At 45.8% G+C, this 19,779-nt stretch overlaps 2 protein-coding genes, 1 long non-coding RNA gene, 2 other non-coding genes and 1 pseudogene across 6 annotated transcripts; 2 read left to right on the forward strand and 4 right to left on the reverse strand.

Moving 5' to 3' along the window:
- Positions 1 to 2,229: 2,229 nt before the first annotated feature.
- On the reverse strand, positions 2,230 to 4,905 carry LOC119301165. Of its 2 annotated transcripts, XR_005146915.1 has the most exons (5): positions 4,358 to 4,905; positions 3,918 to 3,965; positions 3,736 to 3,848; positions 3,486 to 3,555; positions 2,230 to 2,793 (listed from the first exon to the last, which is right to left on the reverse strand). It is a non-coding gene; the product is annotated as an uncharacterized LOC119301165 (long non-coding RNA). The 2 variants fall into 2 exon arrangements; XR_005146914.1 differs by having other exon boundaries at positions 3,918 to 4,905.
- A 4,960-nt stretch (positions 4,906 to 9,865) lies between these two features.
- LOC119301172 (putative serpin-Z12) lies at positions 9,866 to 11,183 on the forward strand. Its single transcript, XM_037578086.1, has one exon. It carries the CDS (start codon positions 9,866 to 9,868, stop codon positions 11,126 to 11,128), a length of 1,263 nt encoding a protein of 420 aa, XP_037433983.1. The 3' UTR covers positions 11,129 to 11,183.
- Positions 11,184 to 12,404: 1,221 nt separating this feature from the next.
- Positions 12,405 to 12,626, reverse strand: LOC119351146. The gene has a single exon (XR_005169677.1). It is a non-coding gene; the product is annotated as a small nucleolar RNA U3 (small nucleolar RNA).
- Positions 12,627 to 14,525: 1,899 nt separating this feature from the next.
- LOC119351147 lies at positions 14,526 to 14,752 on the reverse strand. The gene has a single exon (XR_005169678.1). It is a non-coding gene; the product is annotated as a small nucleolar RNA U3 (small nucleolar RNA).
- A 2,003-nt stretch (positions 14,753 to 16,755) lies between these two features.
- LOC119351150 lies at positions 16,756 to 16,927 on the reverse strand (annotated as a pseudogene).
- A 1,031-nt stretch (positions 16,928 to 17,958) lies between these two features.
- On the forward strand, positions 17,959 to 19,045 carry LOC119301180 (probable NAD(P)H-dependent oxidoreductase 2). The gene has a single exon (XM_037578093.1). The coding sequence runs from the start codon at positions 18,049 to 18,051 to the stop codon at positions 18,496 to 18,498; it is 450 nt and encodes a 149-aa protein (XP_037433990.1). The 5' UTR covers positions 17,959 to 18,048; the 3' UTR covers positions 18,499 to 19,045.
- Positions 19,046 to 19,779: the final 734 nt, after the last annotated feature.

Genomic DNA, 19,779 nt, shown 5'->3' on the forward strand with positions numbered 1-19,779 from the left:
TAATCCAGGACTCCCTCAGGTGCCGCCCCGCCGAACCCTAACCCTAGCGCCGCCGCCGCCGCCAGCCTGCGCCGCCACCGCCGCCACCCACCGTCGCCGTCGTTTTTCGGTTTAGGTAAAAACCGCCCGGTTTTTTTAGAAAACCCTATATCTGTTTTTTTATTAGATCGGTTTTCGTCGGTTTATTTATTTAGCGGACATTCGTCCATACGTTCATTTTAACGAACATTGTTCGCCGGTTAGGTTCAGTTAACGAACGTTCGTTCGTTAGTCTGTTTGTCTCGTTTTATTTTCCAGGGTTTTATCTGCGATTATTTTTATCGCGATTCTATCTTCGAATTAGTATAAGTTTTTACCCGTTTATCCGATTTAGGTGAAACCAACGCCTAGATCTTCGTCTTAGAGCCCTCTTTCCAATTAATCAACTTGAACATGATTTTGGTACTGTAAAATTTGACTTTAGTCCAGATTAGTAAATGAATCTTGTTTCGTTCGTTTTCTTGAGTTTCGTTGCTCCGTTTGAGTTGAATCTTTTTGTGTATCGTAGCTAGTCACTTGTACCTACTGTTAAGATCTAATTCACATGTTAATAATGATGTTAGGTTTTGACTCTTGTTAGCTTAAGCCGTTTCTTGTTTCTTGTTCAATTTGGATCTTTTCTCGAGTTTTCTCGTGTTTCGTTTGAGTGATTGCTTATGCATGCTATTGTTTGTCTATGCTAGATTACCCGAAGTGCGAAGCTTGTTACTACGGATCTCTAGAGTTTGCAGATCATCGGCAAGGCAAGTTACACTTTGATCATACTCTTTTATACCCAGTTTTTACTGTGCATTAGTTCTTCCCCACATATATTTGCATTGGTAGGATTGGGAAGGTGTGGTTTGGTTGTAGTACTTGAGGTAGGAACCTAATACCTTTTGATCACCCTGGGAATGTATGTTATGCTTATTATTGCTTAGCCATGCTCGTAGACGGGGATTGGATTGAGATTCACACATGGAAGTTTGAGAGTTGTTTTAATTAAGGTTTACATTAAGGTGGCAACTTAATACACATCTGGGTGGATTGAGGCACCTGGGGAACCCAATGTTGTCTGTTTTTTTGGAAATCCCAGGTTTACCGTGTGATTATCCTATGGACTGCCACCCAGACTCAAAGGGATCATAAGATTATTCATGCTAGAAACTTCTGTGTGCAGCCACATGCCAATATGGGCTCTGGCATAGTTGAGTAAGTCGTGTGACCTCTTATAGGGTAGACTAGCAGATGTAGGGGATGTAGGTGGTACTGTCTACCCATCAAAAGGTGCTAACGCTTCTGAAAGATTGTGTCTCGATCATCCATTTCTCAAACACCATGTAGTGCGAGAAATTCAACGGAGGAGATCGAGTCTTGTGGGGAAAAGTGTGCAAACCTCTGCAGAGTGTATAAACTAATAATGATTAGCCGTGTCCCCGGTTATGGACATCTTGAGTATCTGGTACTTGAATCTATTGGTGTGATCTCAACATGTTACTCTAATTAACTAGATGATAGCCCCGCGCGTTGCTGCGGGAATTCATAGTAATAAAAATATGAAGGATCAACATTTACACATGTGATAGTTGAACAACCTACATAAAGTTTAACTCATCCTTCATTTGCAAAAAAGGTACCCTGTAAGAGAACTATGCATTATTATTGTGGTTTGTGCCCCCTTCAGAGACGCGTCATTTCATTTCTTACACAATCATCATTTCCAACTGGTTGACCATATGATCGGGGTTGCTTCATAGCATTCTATACTTTGTTGTTTCACACGTGAATAATCTGAACAGAGATATCGTGTGCCTATTATTTTAGTGTAAACACTCTCTTCATACCCTCTATATATGCATTAGTATTCAGGCATAAAAACTTGTAGGGAAAAAAAATCCAGGATATGAGAATCATGGACATAGGGGACTACTTGCAGTTATATGTGTCAAGCATATTTGAATCTGAAATGTATCAAGTATAGCTAACTCAAGAAAATATTCTAGGAACAGAAGTTAACAAAATTCTCCTGGTCTGAAACTAATTAGTACTCTCTAATATCTAATTAGTATTATAGAGTTGAGACATTTCTTCAGTTCTTAATAGGCATCCAAGCAGCCTTGAATAAATGGAGTTCAAATAAATACAGGTAGAACGAAATAGGCCAGTTGCTAAACTATCAAAACACAAAGCACGATGGTCAGCACTCAGCAGTACGGACACAAAACATAAATGTTTGCTTGATGGCCCTTCATGATCTACATAATTATGTATGATGCATACATATGCAATAAAGAAAATAAATCGGCATATAAAACAGTCATCCACGCTGCACAATGGATTGACATGAGATGTTTCAAGTAAGGCAAGTGCATAGTGTGCATGTTACATCAGTTGTGATTCAGTAAAGCTAGCTCGGGACTCCCGGCAGAACCAAACCTCCCAGCTGCGCCCGAACTGAGACATTAGGAGAGTATAAGAAAGACAAAGCAGCACCATGGGCAAGGTGCACCAGCAGACATGCCAGACCGGGAGAGTCACTGAAGCAAGGGGGCTGACGGTCAGAGCCGGTTCACCGGTAATGCGACTACATCATGAGATATCCCATAAAGCCATCGAAGGTAATGCGGGCTGGCGGTCGTGTGGGAGCTGGAGAGCCACCGGAGGCCAGCGGGCCGGCGATCAGAGCTGAAGGATTGTCCTCACACAGAGAATGTTGTATATGTTTGTACATATGCTGCGGAGCATCTTCTTAATAATCAATTGCTGCATAGATATCTGCAACATAAAAAATAGTTTATGAGCAACGGCAAAATCGACAAAGAATAGAAAGTGACTATTCTATTTAGCATCCCTTACTTCTGAGAAAACTAAAGGGCAACATATAAGCCATCACTGATAGCACACGAAAAGTGCGATAATGTATCCATAGTTGGTATTTGCAGTAGCAAACAAATGAGATAATGTTAGACTGCTGATCAAAATGTTCAAAAAATTATATGCCAGAGAACCAATAAAGTTTGCATTATTATATGGACATTCTGGAAAATCCCTTGCACTACTCCCAGTACCCAAGAACAGTTCCGTGTATTCGTGGAACATGGAAGTAGGGAAAATCCTGATGTGTAACTCTGGCCAAGATAACAAAACCATTGGCATTTGATGTGACTTAACTCATGTATTATAGACTGTGTGACATGAGTAGCAATCCGAACAACCAATGATGCTCCTTTCCATATGAAATATAAGTAAACTGAGCCAATCAACTCATCCATGCATATATGGTAAATAAAACATGGTGAGTCCAGCCAATTAATCTTTAAAGCGAAACAGAAGACGGAAGGAAAAACATAGCTGAACGGACAATCGAACAGGTGGACAGGGCAGGACTGTTGTAACAGGGTGCCATCTTGCACGTTTGAAGCACCCTGCAGGGAATTTGTGTTAACAGTAGCAGCCACAACACTCACCAAATCGTTCTAGATCCTTGTGGTCGGTGGAAATCCTCCAGCATATTTGCACCGAGACAGCAGATGGGATCTGAACAAATATGGAAATAAACTTGTCATCACAAGCACAACAACGGTGTTGTAGTTTTCGACTATAACAAATACAATCAAACAAAATCCTATGCCCTCTAAATAAGTACGGAAACTAACAGAATATGCATATGATAAGTAAATGGAAAAAAATAAAATTCAGATATGGGAGCTTGTGTACCAATTCGATCAGCAAGAGTTCTGTGCAACAGTGAAAAATCATCAACTTTGCAGCAACGAAAAACTAATAGCCCCTGCTGACAGGACTTTTAGCACCTTTGCACCGAGGGATACCTAAAAAAACAAATAAGCTCAGGCAAATGGGGAACTGGAAGAATCTAACAATGGCCAGCAGACACCTACCAGATTGGAGATTGGCATTGGGGAAGGCGACTTGAACACCTACCCAAGCTGGAGGACGATGGGAAATATGGTGAGGCAGAACACAGATTTTAAGCAAAAATCTGTCAGTTACTTGGGGAGAACGTGGGGAGAGGAAGTGGAGCGCCATCTTAGATATTATTAGGAGAGGGAGCACCAAACGTCAATTACTGGGTAATTACTGCAACAGAGGCTATAGATTTATTTTAAAAAAATTGAGAAACAAAAGAGGCAGGTTGTTCCATCGGCCATTGATGGCAACCGGGGAAGATAAATAGTGTGGGCTGATGGGAGCACCGGGCTGCAGTGGGCCTGATAGTGGGTTGTGTGTGTGGTTCATATTACCTGTTGTGTATATAAGAAAGAAAGATTTGCTCAAAAAATTAAGCAAGAAAGAAAAATACAGAAGAACAGTACAGAACCTTGAACTCCAGAGATTCCGCTGCGGTATTTAAAAGTTTGACTTTGTTGCCTGCATATCCATCACCTACGGAAAGGAGCAGAATTTCCTCCACAGATGCAGGAGGCTATCTTGCCCAAAAAAAGGCCACCATTGCCGCGGTATATGTCAACTGCCAAAAACAAAGCCACCATTGCAGTCTTGCAGAGCCTCCTTCCAGAAGAGACCCAACGGCCGGTCTGATTTCGCCCACCAGCATAGGCCACCACTGGATGCAGTAGCCTCCTCTCCTTGTCTTCAATCTGCGCGCATCAACGGACGAAGCAGGGTTTTTCGGAGGCCAGCAATGACAATGGAAGGGGCGGCGGAGGAGGGGAGGTAACCAGCGGCGGCAGGGCAGAGGCGGGCGCGGCCCCTGCGGCAGGGGCGGGTGAGCAGGGGACAGGGGCGGGTCGGCCGCTGCCGGGATGGCGTTTGTACCAGAGGAGCGCCACGGGCAGAGATGGATCCCCGCCGTCATGTGCTTGATGGGTTGACCGGGGAGAGTGGTGAAGGAGAGAAACAGATGATGTTGAGACGAGATTGTGGTGGGTCTCTTAAAGAGTAACTGAAGGCTTATGTGGCAGGTTCATTGTAGTGCTCGGTCCCATCTGTAAGTCAGTAGTAGAATGCTGATGTGGCAAGGTTGATGAGGTGGATAGGCTGCATGTCAAGAGAAATAGAATAGTGGGGATGAACTATTTAGGTATTATAGATTATGATGTTGGGTTAATGAGGATACTTTTAATTAGGATTTGAGTTGGGGTTACCTTCTCAAATAATGGGCAACATGGGAGTAGTTAAATAAATTTACTTCTTTGTTGTAGGGAAAAACTAGCTTTATGCAAAACGATGAAACTTACAGCCTCCATCAGCCAAATATTGCATGTAGATATAGTACTTGCATCATCATTGCTTTACAGTGTAACTATGCCAGCATATTCCATGTGCTGACCCATTTCGGGTTGCAACGTTTTATGTTGCAGACTACTCAGACAACGAATAAGGTGCGATAGGTCGTTGTTTTGCACTCAGCTATGCCATTGGAGTTGATGGGCTCATTTACCTTCGAAGCCTTCCGATATTATCTAGTTTAGATGGCCTTCAGCCATGGTTTATTTATGTAATCATACTCTTTATGAGGACTTGATGTAATAAGTGTGTGATTGAAACTCTGTTATAATTCCTTGAGTACTGTGTGTGTCAGCATTACCGATCCAGGGATGACACTGATGCACAGAGACTTGACCGTTTGAGATCTAGTTACTGCATTTTTGCCGGAGCCGGGAGCTACCGGTGAACCTCTAGCCAATAAGAGTAGGACACCACATAAAGTCTATTATATATGGAAGTTGTATTCCACCTTTTCCGCAGGATTCCCTGTTGTATTCCTGTACTAGATCCCACCACCCAGGATGCCCCACGTGCATATCCAGGACGTTATATTACGTGCATGTCCATGATAGCGACACAAGAACAGAATAGCACACTTCAGCTAATTAACATATAATTCCATAACCACATATTTCACTTTTTCGAAGCACTTATTTCAATACTTCCAAACACATATTTCAGTTACCAAAAATTTCAAATACTTATTCACTATTGGGAAATAAGACACTCCTAATTTTTATCAAAAGAGTGTAAATTTCAATCCATGATGCATTCTAATTTCACTTTTCCCAAAAGAATAAACTGGTTATTTCAAAAGAGTGAAAAAATGATTCCATATTTAGAAAAATTGATTACAGTTTTTATCCACAAAAGAGTGTAAATGATTATTTCAAATGAGTGAAACAAAAAAAATCAACTTAAAAGAGTGAAATATTTTCATACACATACCAGCTTGAGTACATTTCACTTTCAAATGAGTGAACTCCAAAAACAGTAACATATGAAATTCAAAACTTTCAAAGGATGATTTCAGTTATTCCAATTTCACTATTCCAAAAGATCAAACAGGTTATTTCAAAGGAGTAAAAAAATGATTCCATATTTAGAAAAACTGATTACAGTTTTTCCAATTCCAATTCCATATTCACAACAAGTGAAACTGGTTATCTCAAATCATCAAAGAACTGATTTCAATCGTTTAAACAAATTTCACTATAATATTATTACAAAAGACTGAAACTGCATTTTTTAAATGCCATATTTCATAGCAAGTGAAATTTCACTCCGAAAACCAATTTCAAATCATTCAAAGGACACACTGAAACAACATATTACACATATAACTGAAATATCATTTTCATACATTTCAGAGAAGTAATTTAATATACTTCACAGAAAATAGCTTCACAACTTGCAAAAACACATTGAAATATCTGTTTCACTTGCTTTTCACTCAACATCACTTTCAGAACTATTGATTGACATATTTCACTTCTCATGAAACATCACTTTTTTCCACAAACTGTATTTCAGTTTTAGCAGATCATAGTTCTTCATTCATCCATAGATCAGACTTCATAATCAGCAAAGAAAATTTCTATCTTCCAATCATGCATCCTCAGATCTGTTTGGGGGAAATCAACAAATGTCTTCGGAACAAAAAGCAAGGTAGAGGAGGAGGCTCACCCGTAGATCTCACCGGGGACGGGGTGGACGAGGAGGCCGCTGTACTCGGCCCGCGGCATGGCCGAGCCGCGACGTGAGCGCCGGATCCAGCGCTAGCCTGTGAAGCCACTACTTGCTCGTCGTCATCGGACTCGACTGTGGCCGGGAAAACCATGCCTCACCGCAAAACTGCCTCGCCGGAACTCGGTGGAAGACGAGGTCTTCCGACCATGAACCTATCGTACTTGGGCCGGCAACTGGTCAGGGAAGCGGATCCGGTGGTCGGAGTTGACGGTCGCCGGAGTTGGGACGGAGGCCGGTCGCGGTTGCTCTGAAGAGAGAGAGGTGTTATGCGATCTGGGGCTGGGAGAGAATGCAAAGAGAGAGAAGGGGCTAGTTGGGATATATTTTATCATTGGGCCCGTCATCGATGTATTCATCTCGTATAGGTTTTGTATCACCAAAGAAACAGAAAATAGAATCTTAGTGGGTCCGACACAGCACCAATCTAAAAGCAAGCGTCTGCGGTAGATTCTTCACCGGTAGCTCCCTTCACCGGTAAATTACTTATTCGCAGGTGTACGCACATATGAAGAGCCGAAATAACTCAAAACCTTAGACTTGGAAACACACTCTTGGATGTGTAGTGGGTTGCGTGCTTGGCATGAAGGGTAAGTAACACTTGTGGGTAAAGTAGTGCACCTCTGCAGAGTGTATTGAACTGTGACTTGTCACTCTACGATTTGAGAAATGTGTTCACTTTAAAGTTTTGTTAAGGTTTCAAAATATGTTCCCATTTTTTTGGAAAAATGTTTGTTTTTCAAAGTGTTCTTATTTTAAAAATTGATAGTTTTTTCAAAAAAAATGTTTGCCTTTTTTCAAAAAGTAATCGAAATTTTCAACAAGTGTTCGCGCTTTAAAGAAATGTTTGAGGATTCCGAAAATTGTTTACATTTTCAAACTTTGGTTTCCCTTCAAAATATGTTCCAAATCTCGATGTTGTGTTGTGTGTTTAAATATTTTCGGGCTTTTGATTAGATCACTAAGAGCATCTACATCCGGATATATCTAATCCGGCCCCTCAAACGCCTGCGGACTTGCCCAGGCACATCTGTGTGCAGTGACCGGTCACCCCTCATTTCTTTGCTCCCCCAGTCATGTCCCTCAAATCCATGCAACCCATGCAATGCTACATAGAAGAAACACGGCGAACACATTTAATAGTAACAAACCGACTAAATTCAGCCAATACAAAAGGAACATAGTTCATCGTCGGACAAAAGGATCAAAAGTTCATCACGGGACAGTGCAAATTAATACTAAAATCGTATATAAAGATGGAGAAAGGCGGAGCAAATCACCATTTCCTTGCCGCCCACTTCCCCTTGAGGCCGCCGATGCGGTTTGTACCCATTCGTGTAGGCGTTGGTGACTAGATGGGCATCGTCGCTGGAGCTGGAGTTGTTGATGATGTCCGAGTCGTCGTCGGGGCTGATTTGGCCCATCAACCTTCGGAGCAGGCGGTCCTACTCCTTATTTCGGTCGCCGCCTCCGCCGTTGTCTCACGTTTTGACAGCTCGATGCCGAGCTGGAGTGCTATGGTATTCTTGCAGCGAAGCTACCACGCATCCATCTCCGCCCTTGTTAGGGAGCGGCAGAGGGCCAACACGAGGAGAGCGTCCTTAGGGTCCAATGGTGCGCGTGTGTGCATATTATGGATTGTCCAATACATGATGTAAAGTGCCCCTCTGTTTCATAATATAAGATCTTATTACATCCAATATACTAGTAAAATCTTATATTGTCGGGAAGAGGTAGTAGTATTTTGATTCCCTTTCAAGATATTGAATTCAGAAACCTTAAAATCTCAACGCTAGTACATAATCGGGTTTCGTTCTGCTTAGTCACAAACCGCTTTCAGGGTCCGCTTCTATTGCTCTTTTTTCTACTATAGTGCAAGGTAACTTAAAAAAATTTAAATTTATTAAAACATTGCTTAACATAGTGCATAGATTGTTTGTCGTACAAATTTAACCCCATCCTCATTGTCAATTATGCAGGTGCAAAGCAGAACTCAATCATGAAATTTAGGTGGGTAATATGGGCGTGTTCGGATCTTCTCCAGCTTCACAAAACTTCTCAAATCCAGCTTTTTTTTGTGGCTTCTAGCTTCACCTGGCGATCCAAAAACCGTTCTGCTTGAATCAGCAGCTTCTTGTAGCGCTGGAGCCCAGCTAGGAGGGTTGTGGCCCATTTGGCACCGACGGGGCCGTCTAGAGGCAGCGAATTCAGGCCCAGTGCATCGATTCACGTGGGAAGAGGTGTACCGATTCGCTCGAGATCGCTAGATTCTTTTGTTCGAGCGAGGCGGTGGCAACACCTTGTAAATTGAGCAAACTTCCGATTCTCCAATCCGTGGAGCCGGGTCGACGCCGCTTCGCGTTTTTGCACTGCAATCGGTCGTAGCTTCCTAAAGCTAGCTTCTCGCAGATATTTCGTTCGGCTCAGATCTGCACCAGGAATAATTTATGAAGCGTGGAGTGGGAGGAGCTCCGAACACGCCCTAAGTTATAAAAACATTTTATGATAAAAATATAATATTGTATTTTTTATGTCGATCTTTTTTTTAGAGTCTAGAATGTTGCATGCATTTGCGCGGGCCATTTAATTTAAAATACAGCCCAACTCCCAGTCAATGATGTCCAGTAGCCCATTGTCCCGCTAACCATAACCCGCTCGGACACCCCAGCGCGCACCTCGCAGTGAAGGAGGGACTGGCCGCCGCCGCCGCCATAGTCTTCTCGCCGCCGCCATCGGCTCCTATCGTCCTCCTCCATCGCCTTCAACATCTGATCGATCGATGGACACCAGTAGGATGCTGTCTGAACCTTGCCGCGATGGCGCGAACCCACGGCGAAGTGCAGCCATTCCGATGTCGCGCTTCGGGAAGGCCGTCCTCCTCTGCTTGACCCTGTTCGCCGCATGGCGGCTCTGCTCGACCCTGTTCACCGCGGCGCCTCCTGGTCCTGGAGCCGGCCCTGCGGTAGGCGGCGACGCGTCGTGCCTGCCTCTCGCCAGGGAGGTCGGCGTCCGGGCGGCGGCCGGCACGGGAAGCAACTTCGTGTTCTCGCCGCTGTCCGTCCGCGCGGCGCTCGCCATGGTGGCCTCCGGCGCGCGGGGCGACACGCGCAGGGAGCTCCTGCGGTTCCTCGGGTCATCGTCGCTCCACGGGCTGCACCACGCGCCCGTGAACGAGCTCGTCGGCAGGCTCAACGGCCTAGCGCAGACGTCCTTCGCCTGCGGCGTGTGGGTCAACCGGAGCCTGGCGCTCACGCCAGAGTTCACGGCCACCGGCGCGTCGCGGTACGGCGCCACGGCGGAATCCGTGGACTTCGTGTCGGGGGCCGAGCAGGCGAGGCAGCGCGTGAACGCCTACGTGGCGGACGCGACGAAGCAGCTCATCCGCGACATCCTCCCTCCCGGCTCCGTCGACTCGTCCACGGCGGTCGTCCTCGCCAACGCGCTCTACTTCAAAGGAGCGTGGTCTCACCCGTTCGACGTCTCCACGGCACCGTTCCACGTCCCAGGCGGCACCACCGTGGGCGTGCCGTCCATGACGACAGGCCGGTCACAGTACATCGCGCTCTACCCGGGCTTCAGGGCCCTCAAGCTGCCCTACAAGAACGACGTGCTACGGCAAGCTGATGCATTCTACATGTTGATCCTTCTCCCGGACAGCGGCACTCTCAGTCTCGCCGATCTCTACGACAAGGCGGTGTCTACGCCAGAGTTCATCAGTAAGCACACGCCGGTGGAGGAGGTTCCAGTCGGGCAGTTCATGGTGCCCAAGTTCAAGTTCACGTTCGGGTTCGAGGCGTCGTCGGACATGAGAAATCTTGGTGTCACCAGGGCTTTCTCAGGCGGTGACTTCTCAGGCATGGTGAGCGGCGGGGATGGGCATGGGCGGGTCTCCATCTCCCGGGTGTACCATAAGGCCACCATCGAGGTGGACGAGCAAGGCACCGTGGCCGCTGCTGCCACGGTCGTACTCATGGATGGTACTTCGCTTGAGGAAAGGGAACCACCGCATTTGGTGGATTTTGTGGCGGATCGGCCATTCTTATTTGCCGTGGTTGAGGAGAGGACAGGAGCCGTGTTGTTCCTTGGTCATATGGTCAACCCTCTTGCGGGCTAACTGAATACATAATAATTCTGTAATATGTGTAATCCTTTGGTTGTGGAATGGATAATTGAACATGTGGAACCAGCTAACTGATATTTTACTACGTTTGTCCGGAAATAAGTGGTGTGGTTTTAGTTCAAATTTGAACGGAGCGGAAGGAGTAGTAGTTAAATGGTTTGTTTGGTTCAGCCTTCTGAACCGGATTCATGTCCAGGAACCAAAGATGCAAATCATGTGCAGTTCAGAAAACTCCTAATTATGCCCTGCCATTGATCTTAAGCAAGCAAAGCCTTCTTTAGTAGAAGGATCACCTCCGTCTGCTAAGTACTCCTAATTTTGCTCTGGCATTAATCTGGGACATGATTTTCTTCAAAGGATTAGTTACATATGCAGGAAAGTGTGGAGAAATATTTATTCAGGTCCGATATATGAAGATGAGTCCTACACCAAATATATAGTTTCAGATGTGTGCCGTGTGGCTAAGAGGGATTGTGTGGTGAAACAAATTCAAAACGAGAACAGGTTTAAGAAGCATTTTGTAGTCTGTCAGACAACCTCCGGGGCACTTTTTGCTGATTAAAGTGGGTGATTGTAGCGATAATGAATGGAAGCCTCGACATCTTTTTGCTGATTACTCAACTGTTGTACTTTGTACTGTTGGATCCTCGTGTATTTTTTCTACAAAGACAGTGCTGGAGAGTGAAGATTTCAGAGATTTGTACCACTTGCTTCTGCCTGAGCAGGCCTATTACCAATTCAGTGATCTCTGTGCATATTGATGGCGAACTCACCTGGACAGGTATATCAAGTTCTGCCTCGCAGTCATGACACCTTTTCTGCCTGGCAGTCATGACTACGAGGCAGAACTTGATCTTTTGCCTTGGCATTAGTCTGGGTTTTGATCTTTTGGATAACAGTTCAAACTATTAAGCAAGAAATAATCTTCTTTTATGAACATCATCACACGCTGGAGCATCTTCAAAGGATTACTGCTGGAGCATATCCAAAGGATTACTGCAGTCCAGCCTTCATAGATGCCTGAAAGATAGCTTACTCAGATGATTAATCCATGGATTTCACCCTGAACTTGAAGGTGCATTGAGTACTTCGAAGCTAACAAAAACTGAATGAGTATTTCATCCTGAACGAAGCTGCATTTAGTAGTTGAAACTATTCTGGATTAGCTTGTAGCCTTGTACATGTGGAACAACAACTGAATGTAATTGCCAGATGTTGTACAACCACATCCTAGCTCTACAGTCAAAAAGAAAAAGAAAAAGATTAGTGGAGTCTGTCAGACAACCTCTGAGCCAACCTGCACCAGTGTGAACTGGAACAAGAACGATCCTCTACAGCCGTCGGATAACACCCATCAGGTGAATCCAAGCCGTTAATCACGCTCTGGCCCAGAGGTCAGAATGCATCAACCAGACTGAAGTGCTTGCCTCCTTATTGGTAAAGGATGCAGCGGTACGAGCCTATAGAACAGATCCTGTTCAAGTAAGGTCGTGCTACAATCAGCAGCGTCTCGCCTTATAAACTGCTCCAGCGTCGTCTAAACTAGCGAGGTGGGACTAATTAGAGAGCAGCCATGCAGCAGCGCCTACTCAGCCAGAGCATGGAAGGGTACCCGGATCATGGCCCATGATCAAAGCCCAGCCCATGTGAGGAATTATTTATGATCTTTTTTTTTTGGAAACTTGAATTATTTATGATCTCGTTGTCCTCTTTCCATTTTCGTTGCATCAGCTGTGGAGTCTGGAGATATTGAAGCAGTTTAATATCTAATGCTGCATGGCCTATACTTTCCATTTATATTTACGAAAATGGTAAATTCTTACCTTTTTTCATTGACACTTACTCTTTTTTCTTTTCCAAATTAAATTACAGTCGGCCACTAGAAGTAGCAGACTGCACCCTGCCAGATTGGAGACATCACACAGAGACAGAGCATACACTTGTTTGGTATAGTACTTTGGTGGCATTTACAGCATCTTTCCAAGCAAAGGAAAGTCTTGTTCTGAATTCCATAGCTGGATTGCCATTCATAATGGGACTCTACACAACATTTCCTTCCTGAACATACTTGCAGTAGGCAAACAGCCTACTGTTTTCTCAAAGTCAAAGGTGCAGAGTTCCCATCATTTTTTTTATCTGGCTACTACTAAGTACTAAGAGACAGACTGAATACAAGCGCCATGTTGCCAAGGAAGAACTTCTTCCTCCCATCTTGCTCATGTGCCATGTGTGGTCTTCAGAGTTCAGACAGTAGAAGCAAGGGATCACCTCTGTTTCAGCTGCCAGTTTGCTAAGTACTCCTAATTATGCCCTGGCATTAATCTTGGATATGATTGTTTCAATGTGTTTCAAACACTTAAGGAAGCAATCACTAAGCCTTCTTTTTCTTGGAGAGCAACACCCACTCTTGTCTCCCTGAACATGGTTTACCAGGAGTTACCACATCTTCAGAGCATTACTTTACGGATTCAGGAAAATGTTGAAAGATGAGCTGAAGTCAGACTTCCACACAACATTTGGGTTGCTAGCTTCATGTTACACAGATCTTTGTAAAATAATTTCGGTTTGTGAGAAATATTTATTCAGGTCTAGAGAAGATGAGTCCTGCAGAAATCAGTCTCTACATATTTATTCAGCCGCGAGTTTCACGCCATCTGGGTCAACTTCCTCTCCCAGGTCAGTACTAAAATTATCTCACTGCTACCCTCACTGTCAGATTACCCATCTACTGGTCTTGTAGTCAATTACCTTGGGCAGTAGAGCACTAACAGGATCCAAATTACTTCACACACATGGATGCAGTGTGACATGTCGTGTCGGATCAAAGCGTTGAATCGGCCTCAATCAGAACCAAACCACTACTAATAATTTCCTCTCCCAATATTATACTGTGAACTGAATCATACATAGCTTCAGATGTATGATCAAGGAAGGAGATTTGTTGGTTAAACAAGTTCGAAAAGAAAAATGTATCTGCATTCCAGATCCATTGTAGTAGAACTGAATCATGCATAGTTCCCAAGAAAATTGGTTGCCACAAGACTAAAAAGAGAGTTGCAAAAGCAAACAAATTATTGTACTCTGATCAAGGAGAAATGGTTTTCAGAGAGTTGCAAAAGCAAAAAAAGAATTGTTGAAGTCTGTCAGACAACCTCTAGGCCACCCCGCACCAGTTTAACCAGGCAGGAACGATCCTCTACAGCCATCGGATAACACCCACAGGTTGTTTTCAGAGAGTTGCAAAAGCAAAAAAAATTTGTTGAAGTCTGTCAGACAACCTCTAGGCCACCCTGCACCTGTTTAACCAGGCAGGAACGATCCTCTACAGCCATCGGATAACACCCATCAGGTTGTTTTCAGAGAGTTGCAAAAGCAAAAAAAGAATTGTTGAAGTCTGTCAGACAACCTCTAGGCCACCCCCTGCCCTGCACCAGTTTAACCAGGCAGGAACGATCCTTCTACAGCCAACGGATAACACCCATCAGGTGATCCTGACCATTAATCACACTCTGGCCTAGAGGTGAGAATGCATCAACCAGACATGAGTGCTTGCCTCCTTATTGGTAAAGGATGCAGCGATACAAGCCTATAGAACAGATCCTGTTCAAGTAAGGTCCTGCTATCATGAGCAGCGCCTCGCCTCATAAACCACTCCAGCGTCCCTTAAACTGGCGAGGTGGGACTAATTGAGAATTGCAGGCACATGCAGCAGCGCCTCCTAGGCAGAGCTTGGAAGGAAGGGCACGAGAATGAGCAAAGCCCAGCCCATCAGAGAAATGTTCAGCTGTGGAGATTTTGAACTAGTTTAAATATATGGCAAATGCTGCATAGCCCACGTCTGATCAGCAGTAAGGAATAGTTGATTCGAAAAAAAAACAGCAAGGAATAATTTCTCAACATCTCTGAAACAGGCTAAGTCAGTGGCTACAATAACATGTGTAGGAAGCGCTGACAACAGACGTTGACAACCTGATTGACAACAGATAATGTCGCTCGTCAACGCCTCGCCAAGCTAATGAATAGGACGCAAGTGTGAGCACCTATACAGGTTGCTCCGGAACACCGCAGACACTACAGGCGTCGATCGGCCGGTCGACAAGGGGCTCGGCTCCATTCTTCTTCTGCAGAGTGTGCGAGCTTCTAGTTGTTGTACCTGAAAACCAGAATGCATATACGACTGAAAAATGGCACAGACAAAACAATCAGGCTCAGTACCCTTGAAGAGACATACTGGGGAATGATAACTTTTGTATGTTTTGGCTAGAAAAGAAGATTTAATTTCTTTAATCAGCATCTTTTTTGCTGCCTGGACTATTCTTCTAGTCTAGTCATAAAACAAGAATGCACCAGCCGGGAATCGAACCCGTGTCTGTACACGTGGCAGGGTACTATTCTACCACTAGACCACTGGTGCCATTGATGAGTTGGCGCTCGAGGGATCTCAACGAATTCTCAAAAATAATAATAATTAGAGAGAAGAAGAAAAAAGGCAACACCGGAACTTGACAGACAGAACACATACATCCTTTGTAGATTTGCTGACTCTGCTGTTCAAAAGTAGTCCAGCGGGAAAACTACTTGCTGCAACTTCCATTGGGCGACGCTCACTTCGTCCTCTGTGAGGAGCATAGCGACGATCCTAGGTGCTCAGGCCGGCAAGCCGAAGCACCAGGCATGCAAAAACCTGTCAGCCTGAACATGGTTTCAAACTGAAACCTACTTTGTAACATGGTTTCGACAAGATGAGCAGAGGCAGTACCAAAAACAGAGCAAGCAGCAAGGATTAATACATATGTTAATTTCCCTACCTGAACCAGCCTTACGAATAATTGAACATGTGGAACCAGCCTTATGAACAAGATTCATCTCTTGGAACTCAGGATCCCAACCAAAGAATGGCAGGAGATGCAAGCTATGTGCAGTTCAGAAAACGTGGCCCAACCAACCTTGAATATGAAAGCGTGCACTTCTAGTTATGCCCTGGTATTAATCTTTTTTTTTAAACAAAGGGGTTCCCCCCCTCTCCATTTTATTGAATAAAACGGAGAACAATATCCGAGATAGTAAGCTCTCGAGCCTGCCTAAGATAGCAGGCCAGAAGTACTCTCTCCGTTCCAAAATAGATGTCATCTATTTTGGAACGGAGGGAGTAGCAGCATGCTACAAAACAGATGGTCCAACAAGACATATCCAGAGCTATCAGCTAATTAGGCGAATCTAACCAATTATAGAAAGTTATCCCCACGCGGGAGGCGAGATCATCCCGTATGAGCCTTCAGAATGCCCTGGTATTAATCTTGGATATGATTTTTCGTACTCCCTCCGATCTATATTACTTGTCGCAAATTTAGTACAACTTCAGTACAAAACTGTACTAACGCTACCACAAGTAATATGAATCGGATGGAGTATGTTGTTTCAAAGTCTTAAGCATCATACTATCATACATGCTTTCAGGTGTGTGGGGTCAAAGATAGAGATTATGTGGTTAAAGTAATTCAAAAGGAGAAATGCATATGATCTTCACATGTTTTAGTTAAGAAAGTGTGCCTTTGTTGCCAGAAGGAAGGAATTGGAAATTGCAAGGCAAAAAAAGAAAAAGAAAAAGAAAAAGATTTTCTAGTCTGTCAGACAACCTCCCACTAGGCCACTCTCATCAGGTGATCCTGGTCGTTAATCACGCTTTGGCCCGGTGGTCAGAATGCATCAACCGGACATGAGTGCTTGCCTCCTTATTGGTAAAGGATGCAGCGGTACGAGCCTATAGAACAGATCCTGTTCAAGTAAGGTCGTCATACAAACGGCTGCGCCTCGCCTTATAAACAGGTTTGGCGTCGCCTAAACTAGCGAGGTGGGACTAATTAGGGAGCAGGCATGCAGTGCTGCACTTCCTCGGGCAGAGCATGGAAGAAGGGTACTCGGCCCATGTAGCTGGGATGAGAATGAGCAAAGCCCGGCCCATCAGAGGAACGTTCAGCAGTGGAGATTTTGATAGTTTTTTTGTTTTCTTTAGCTTTTATGCGAAATGAAATTGCGGTCGGCCATTACAAAAGTAGCCGACACACTGCCATGTTAGAGAGAAGAGTGAAAAAATGCAAGAACAAAACTGAGAGAAAAATGGGCGTGTTGTATAACTCTGAAACACGACAGACAGAACATACACTAGTCTGTTGAAGTACATTTGTTGCATTTACATCCTTTGCTGACCCAGCTGTTCAAAAGTACTACAGCAGGAAAACTACTTGCTGCAACCCACATTCGGCGACCGTCAGGTCGTCCCCTACATGGAGCACGACGATCCTAGGCACCCGGGCCGGCAAGCCGAAGCGCCGGGCATGCAAAAACTGCCAGACTGAACATGGTTCCAAACTGAAACCCACTTTGGAACATGGTTTCAACGGGATGAATTGAAGGCAAGATGGGACCAAAAAAAGGGACCAGCAGCAAGGATTAGTGTATCTTAATTTGTCAGCATCTCTCTGAAACAGGACCAGTTCATCGCGTCTGGGCAGGCCGGCAGCACCTTCAGCTCACCTTGTTGGCTGGTTCATCGGGCACACCGATAACCTGTAGCTAAAAGGTTTGTTTGGTTCAGCCTTCTGGACCAGATTCATGTCCAGAAACTCAGAATCCCAACCAACGAATGGCATGTGCAGTTCAGAAAACGTGGAGCTCAGGCTGCAAGTGGGACTGGAGGTGGGAGTCCCACTAAAATCCACCTAGTCCCAATACAATTTGGTGTTTGAAAAGTGGACATCCCACCAAAATAAATGTAGATTATGTGGGTATAAGTGGGCATCCCACTTAACCGGGAAGCTGCGGTTAACATCACTGAATTCAGACTTTCAGACTCCGCTCACTGGCCCGTCGCTGGCGACAACCCCGCGGACAAGAGCACCCACACGGAGTTCGACATGGAGGGCGTGTGGCGCGGCATGGAGGAGTACCGCCGCCTGGGCCTGGCGCGCTCCGTCGGCGTCAGCAACTTCTCGGCCACCAAGATGGAGCGGCTGCTGGCGCTCGCCGCCGTGCCGCCGGCCGTGAACCAGGTGGAGCTCAACGTGGGGTGGAGGCAGGAGAAGGTGCGGGAGGTCTGCGCGCGGCACGGCGTCGTCGTGGCCGCCTACTCACCGCTGGGCGCGTACGGCGCATCATGGGGCTCAGACGCCGTGATGCACAGCGGCGGCATGCACGACGTCGCCGCGTACGGCCTCTTCGGCATGGGGTGTGGCGCGGCCTGGTCGCGCTCGACTCGCGCGCAATGCGATGCGAGCACGGCCGGCGTCCACGCTGGCCCTCGTGGACCGTGGTCTCGTCCGAGCCCATCGCTCCCAGCTGGTACGCCGGCACCGACCGGTCCATGATGCTGGGCAACTGCCTCTTGCGCTCCGGAGGGACGAGCCGTTGCCGGGAGCACCGTCAGCATCTCCAGCAAGCGGTTGCGCGCGGCGTGGAAGGCGTCGGCGGGGCTCTCCATCGAGAGGAACCCGGCGGTACGCGCATAGATGCTGGTCTCCAGCGCGAGGGAGAAGAGAGGCGGCCGGAGGAGCAGCGCGCTACCGGCTGCCAGGTCGGAGGGGCGGCGGCTCGACTCGGACTCTACACAAGAGCTCAGTGCGGAAGTGAGGCTGGAGGAGAGACTGGGCTAGTGGGGTGGTGGGTTCCCAGCGGGCTAAATGGGACAACCCACTTATTTCTTCTGTTGTCCAACGGGTGCCCATCAAGATGATTAAGTGGGATGAGCTTAATTAGTCCCACTTATGCCCACTCCCACCTGCAGCCTGACGTGGAGCAGACAATCTTGAAGCAGAGCACTCCTGATTATGGCCTGGCATTAAAGTTGAATATGATTTTTCTTCGTATAATGTTTCAAACTCTTAAGCAAGCAATTAATAAGCCTTGTTTTTTTGCAGAGCAGCACTCATTCGTGTCACCTGGATCACCAGGTTTACCATGCCACCTGTAGTAGGCAAACCACCGACTGTTTACTCAAAGGTGCAGAGTTCCCACCAAAAAATTTATCCGGCGGCACCCAGGATCGCGCGAGGGAGGCGTGCATATCCACCATGTTCATGCATACCAGGACCAGTGGATGTAATTTCCTGTAATGTATGCTGGATGTGCAATGTTTTTCCCTGTATGTCATACCTTTGCTTGATCGGTTTTGGTCCTGTGCTAATTTCCCATCGTAATGGGCTCAAATTATCTAATTTAGCCTAAAGACATGTACGAACTTTAATGGGCCCATTAAGTTAATGGGCCGTTACCAGGCCGAAAGTTAATGGTCGGCCCTCTTACCTCCCGGGTCGTTAACAGGCCGACATCGAAGCAGGCAACAGGTGGGCCCATTTGATTTCACGGGCCATTAACAGGCCGCTACTAAATTCAGCCTACATATGGCCCAACTATACTGTTGGCCTTTGGCAGGCCGAAAGAGACAGCGGGCTTGTACTAGACTATGAAGAGCATGGGCCGCTAAGAGGCCGAAAGTCAGGTCGTATTGTAAATGGCCCAACTATGTTGTGTGCCTTTAGCAGGCCGAAAGAGAAACCAGACTGGTATTGGACCATGAAAGGCATGGGCCGTTAAAAGGCCAAAACTCAGGTCCGACTACAAATGGGAGCGGGATCCAGAGGAAACGGGAT

This window comes from Triticum dicoccoides, chromosome 1B (assembly GCF_002162155.2).
Source record: "Triticum dicoccoides isolate Atlit2015 ecotype Zavitan chromosome 1B, WEW_v2.0, whole genome shotgun sequence".
Lineage (NCBI taxonomy): Eukaryota > Viridiplantae > Streptophyta > Magnoliopsida > Poales > Poaceae > Triticum > Triticum dicoccoides.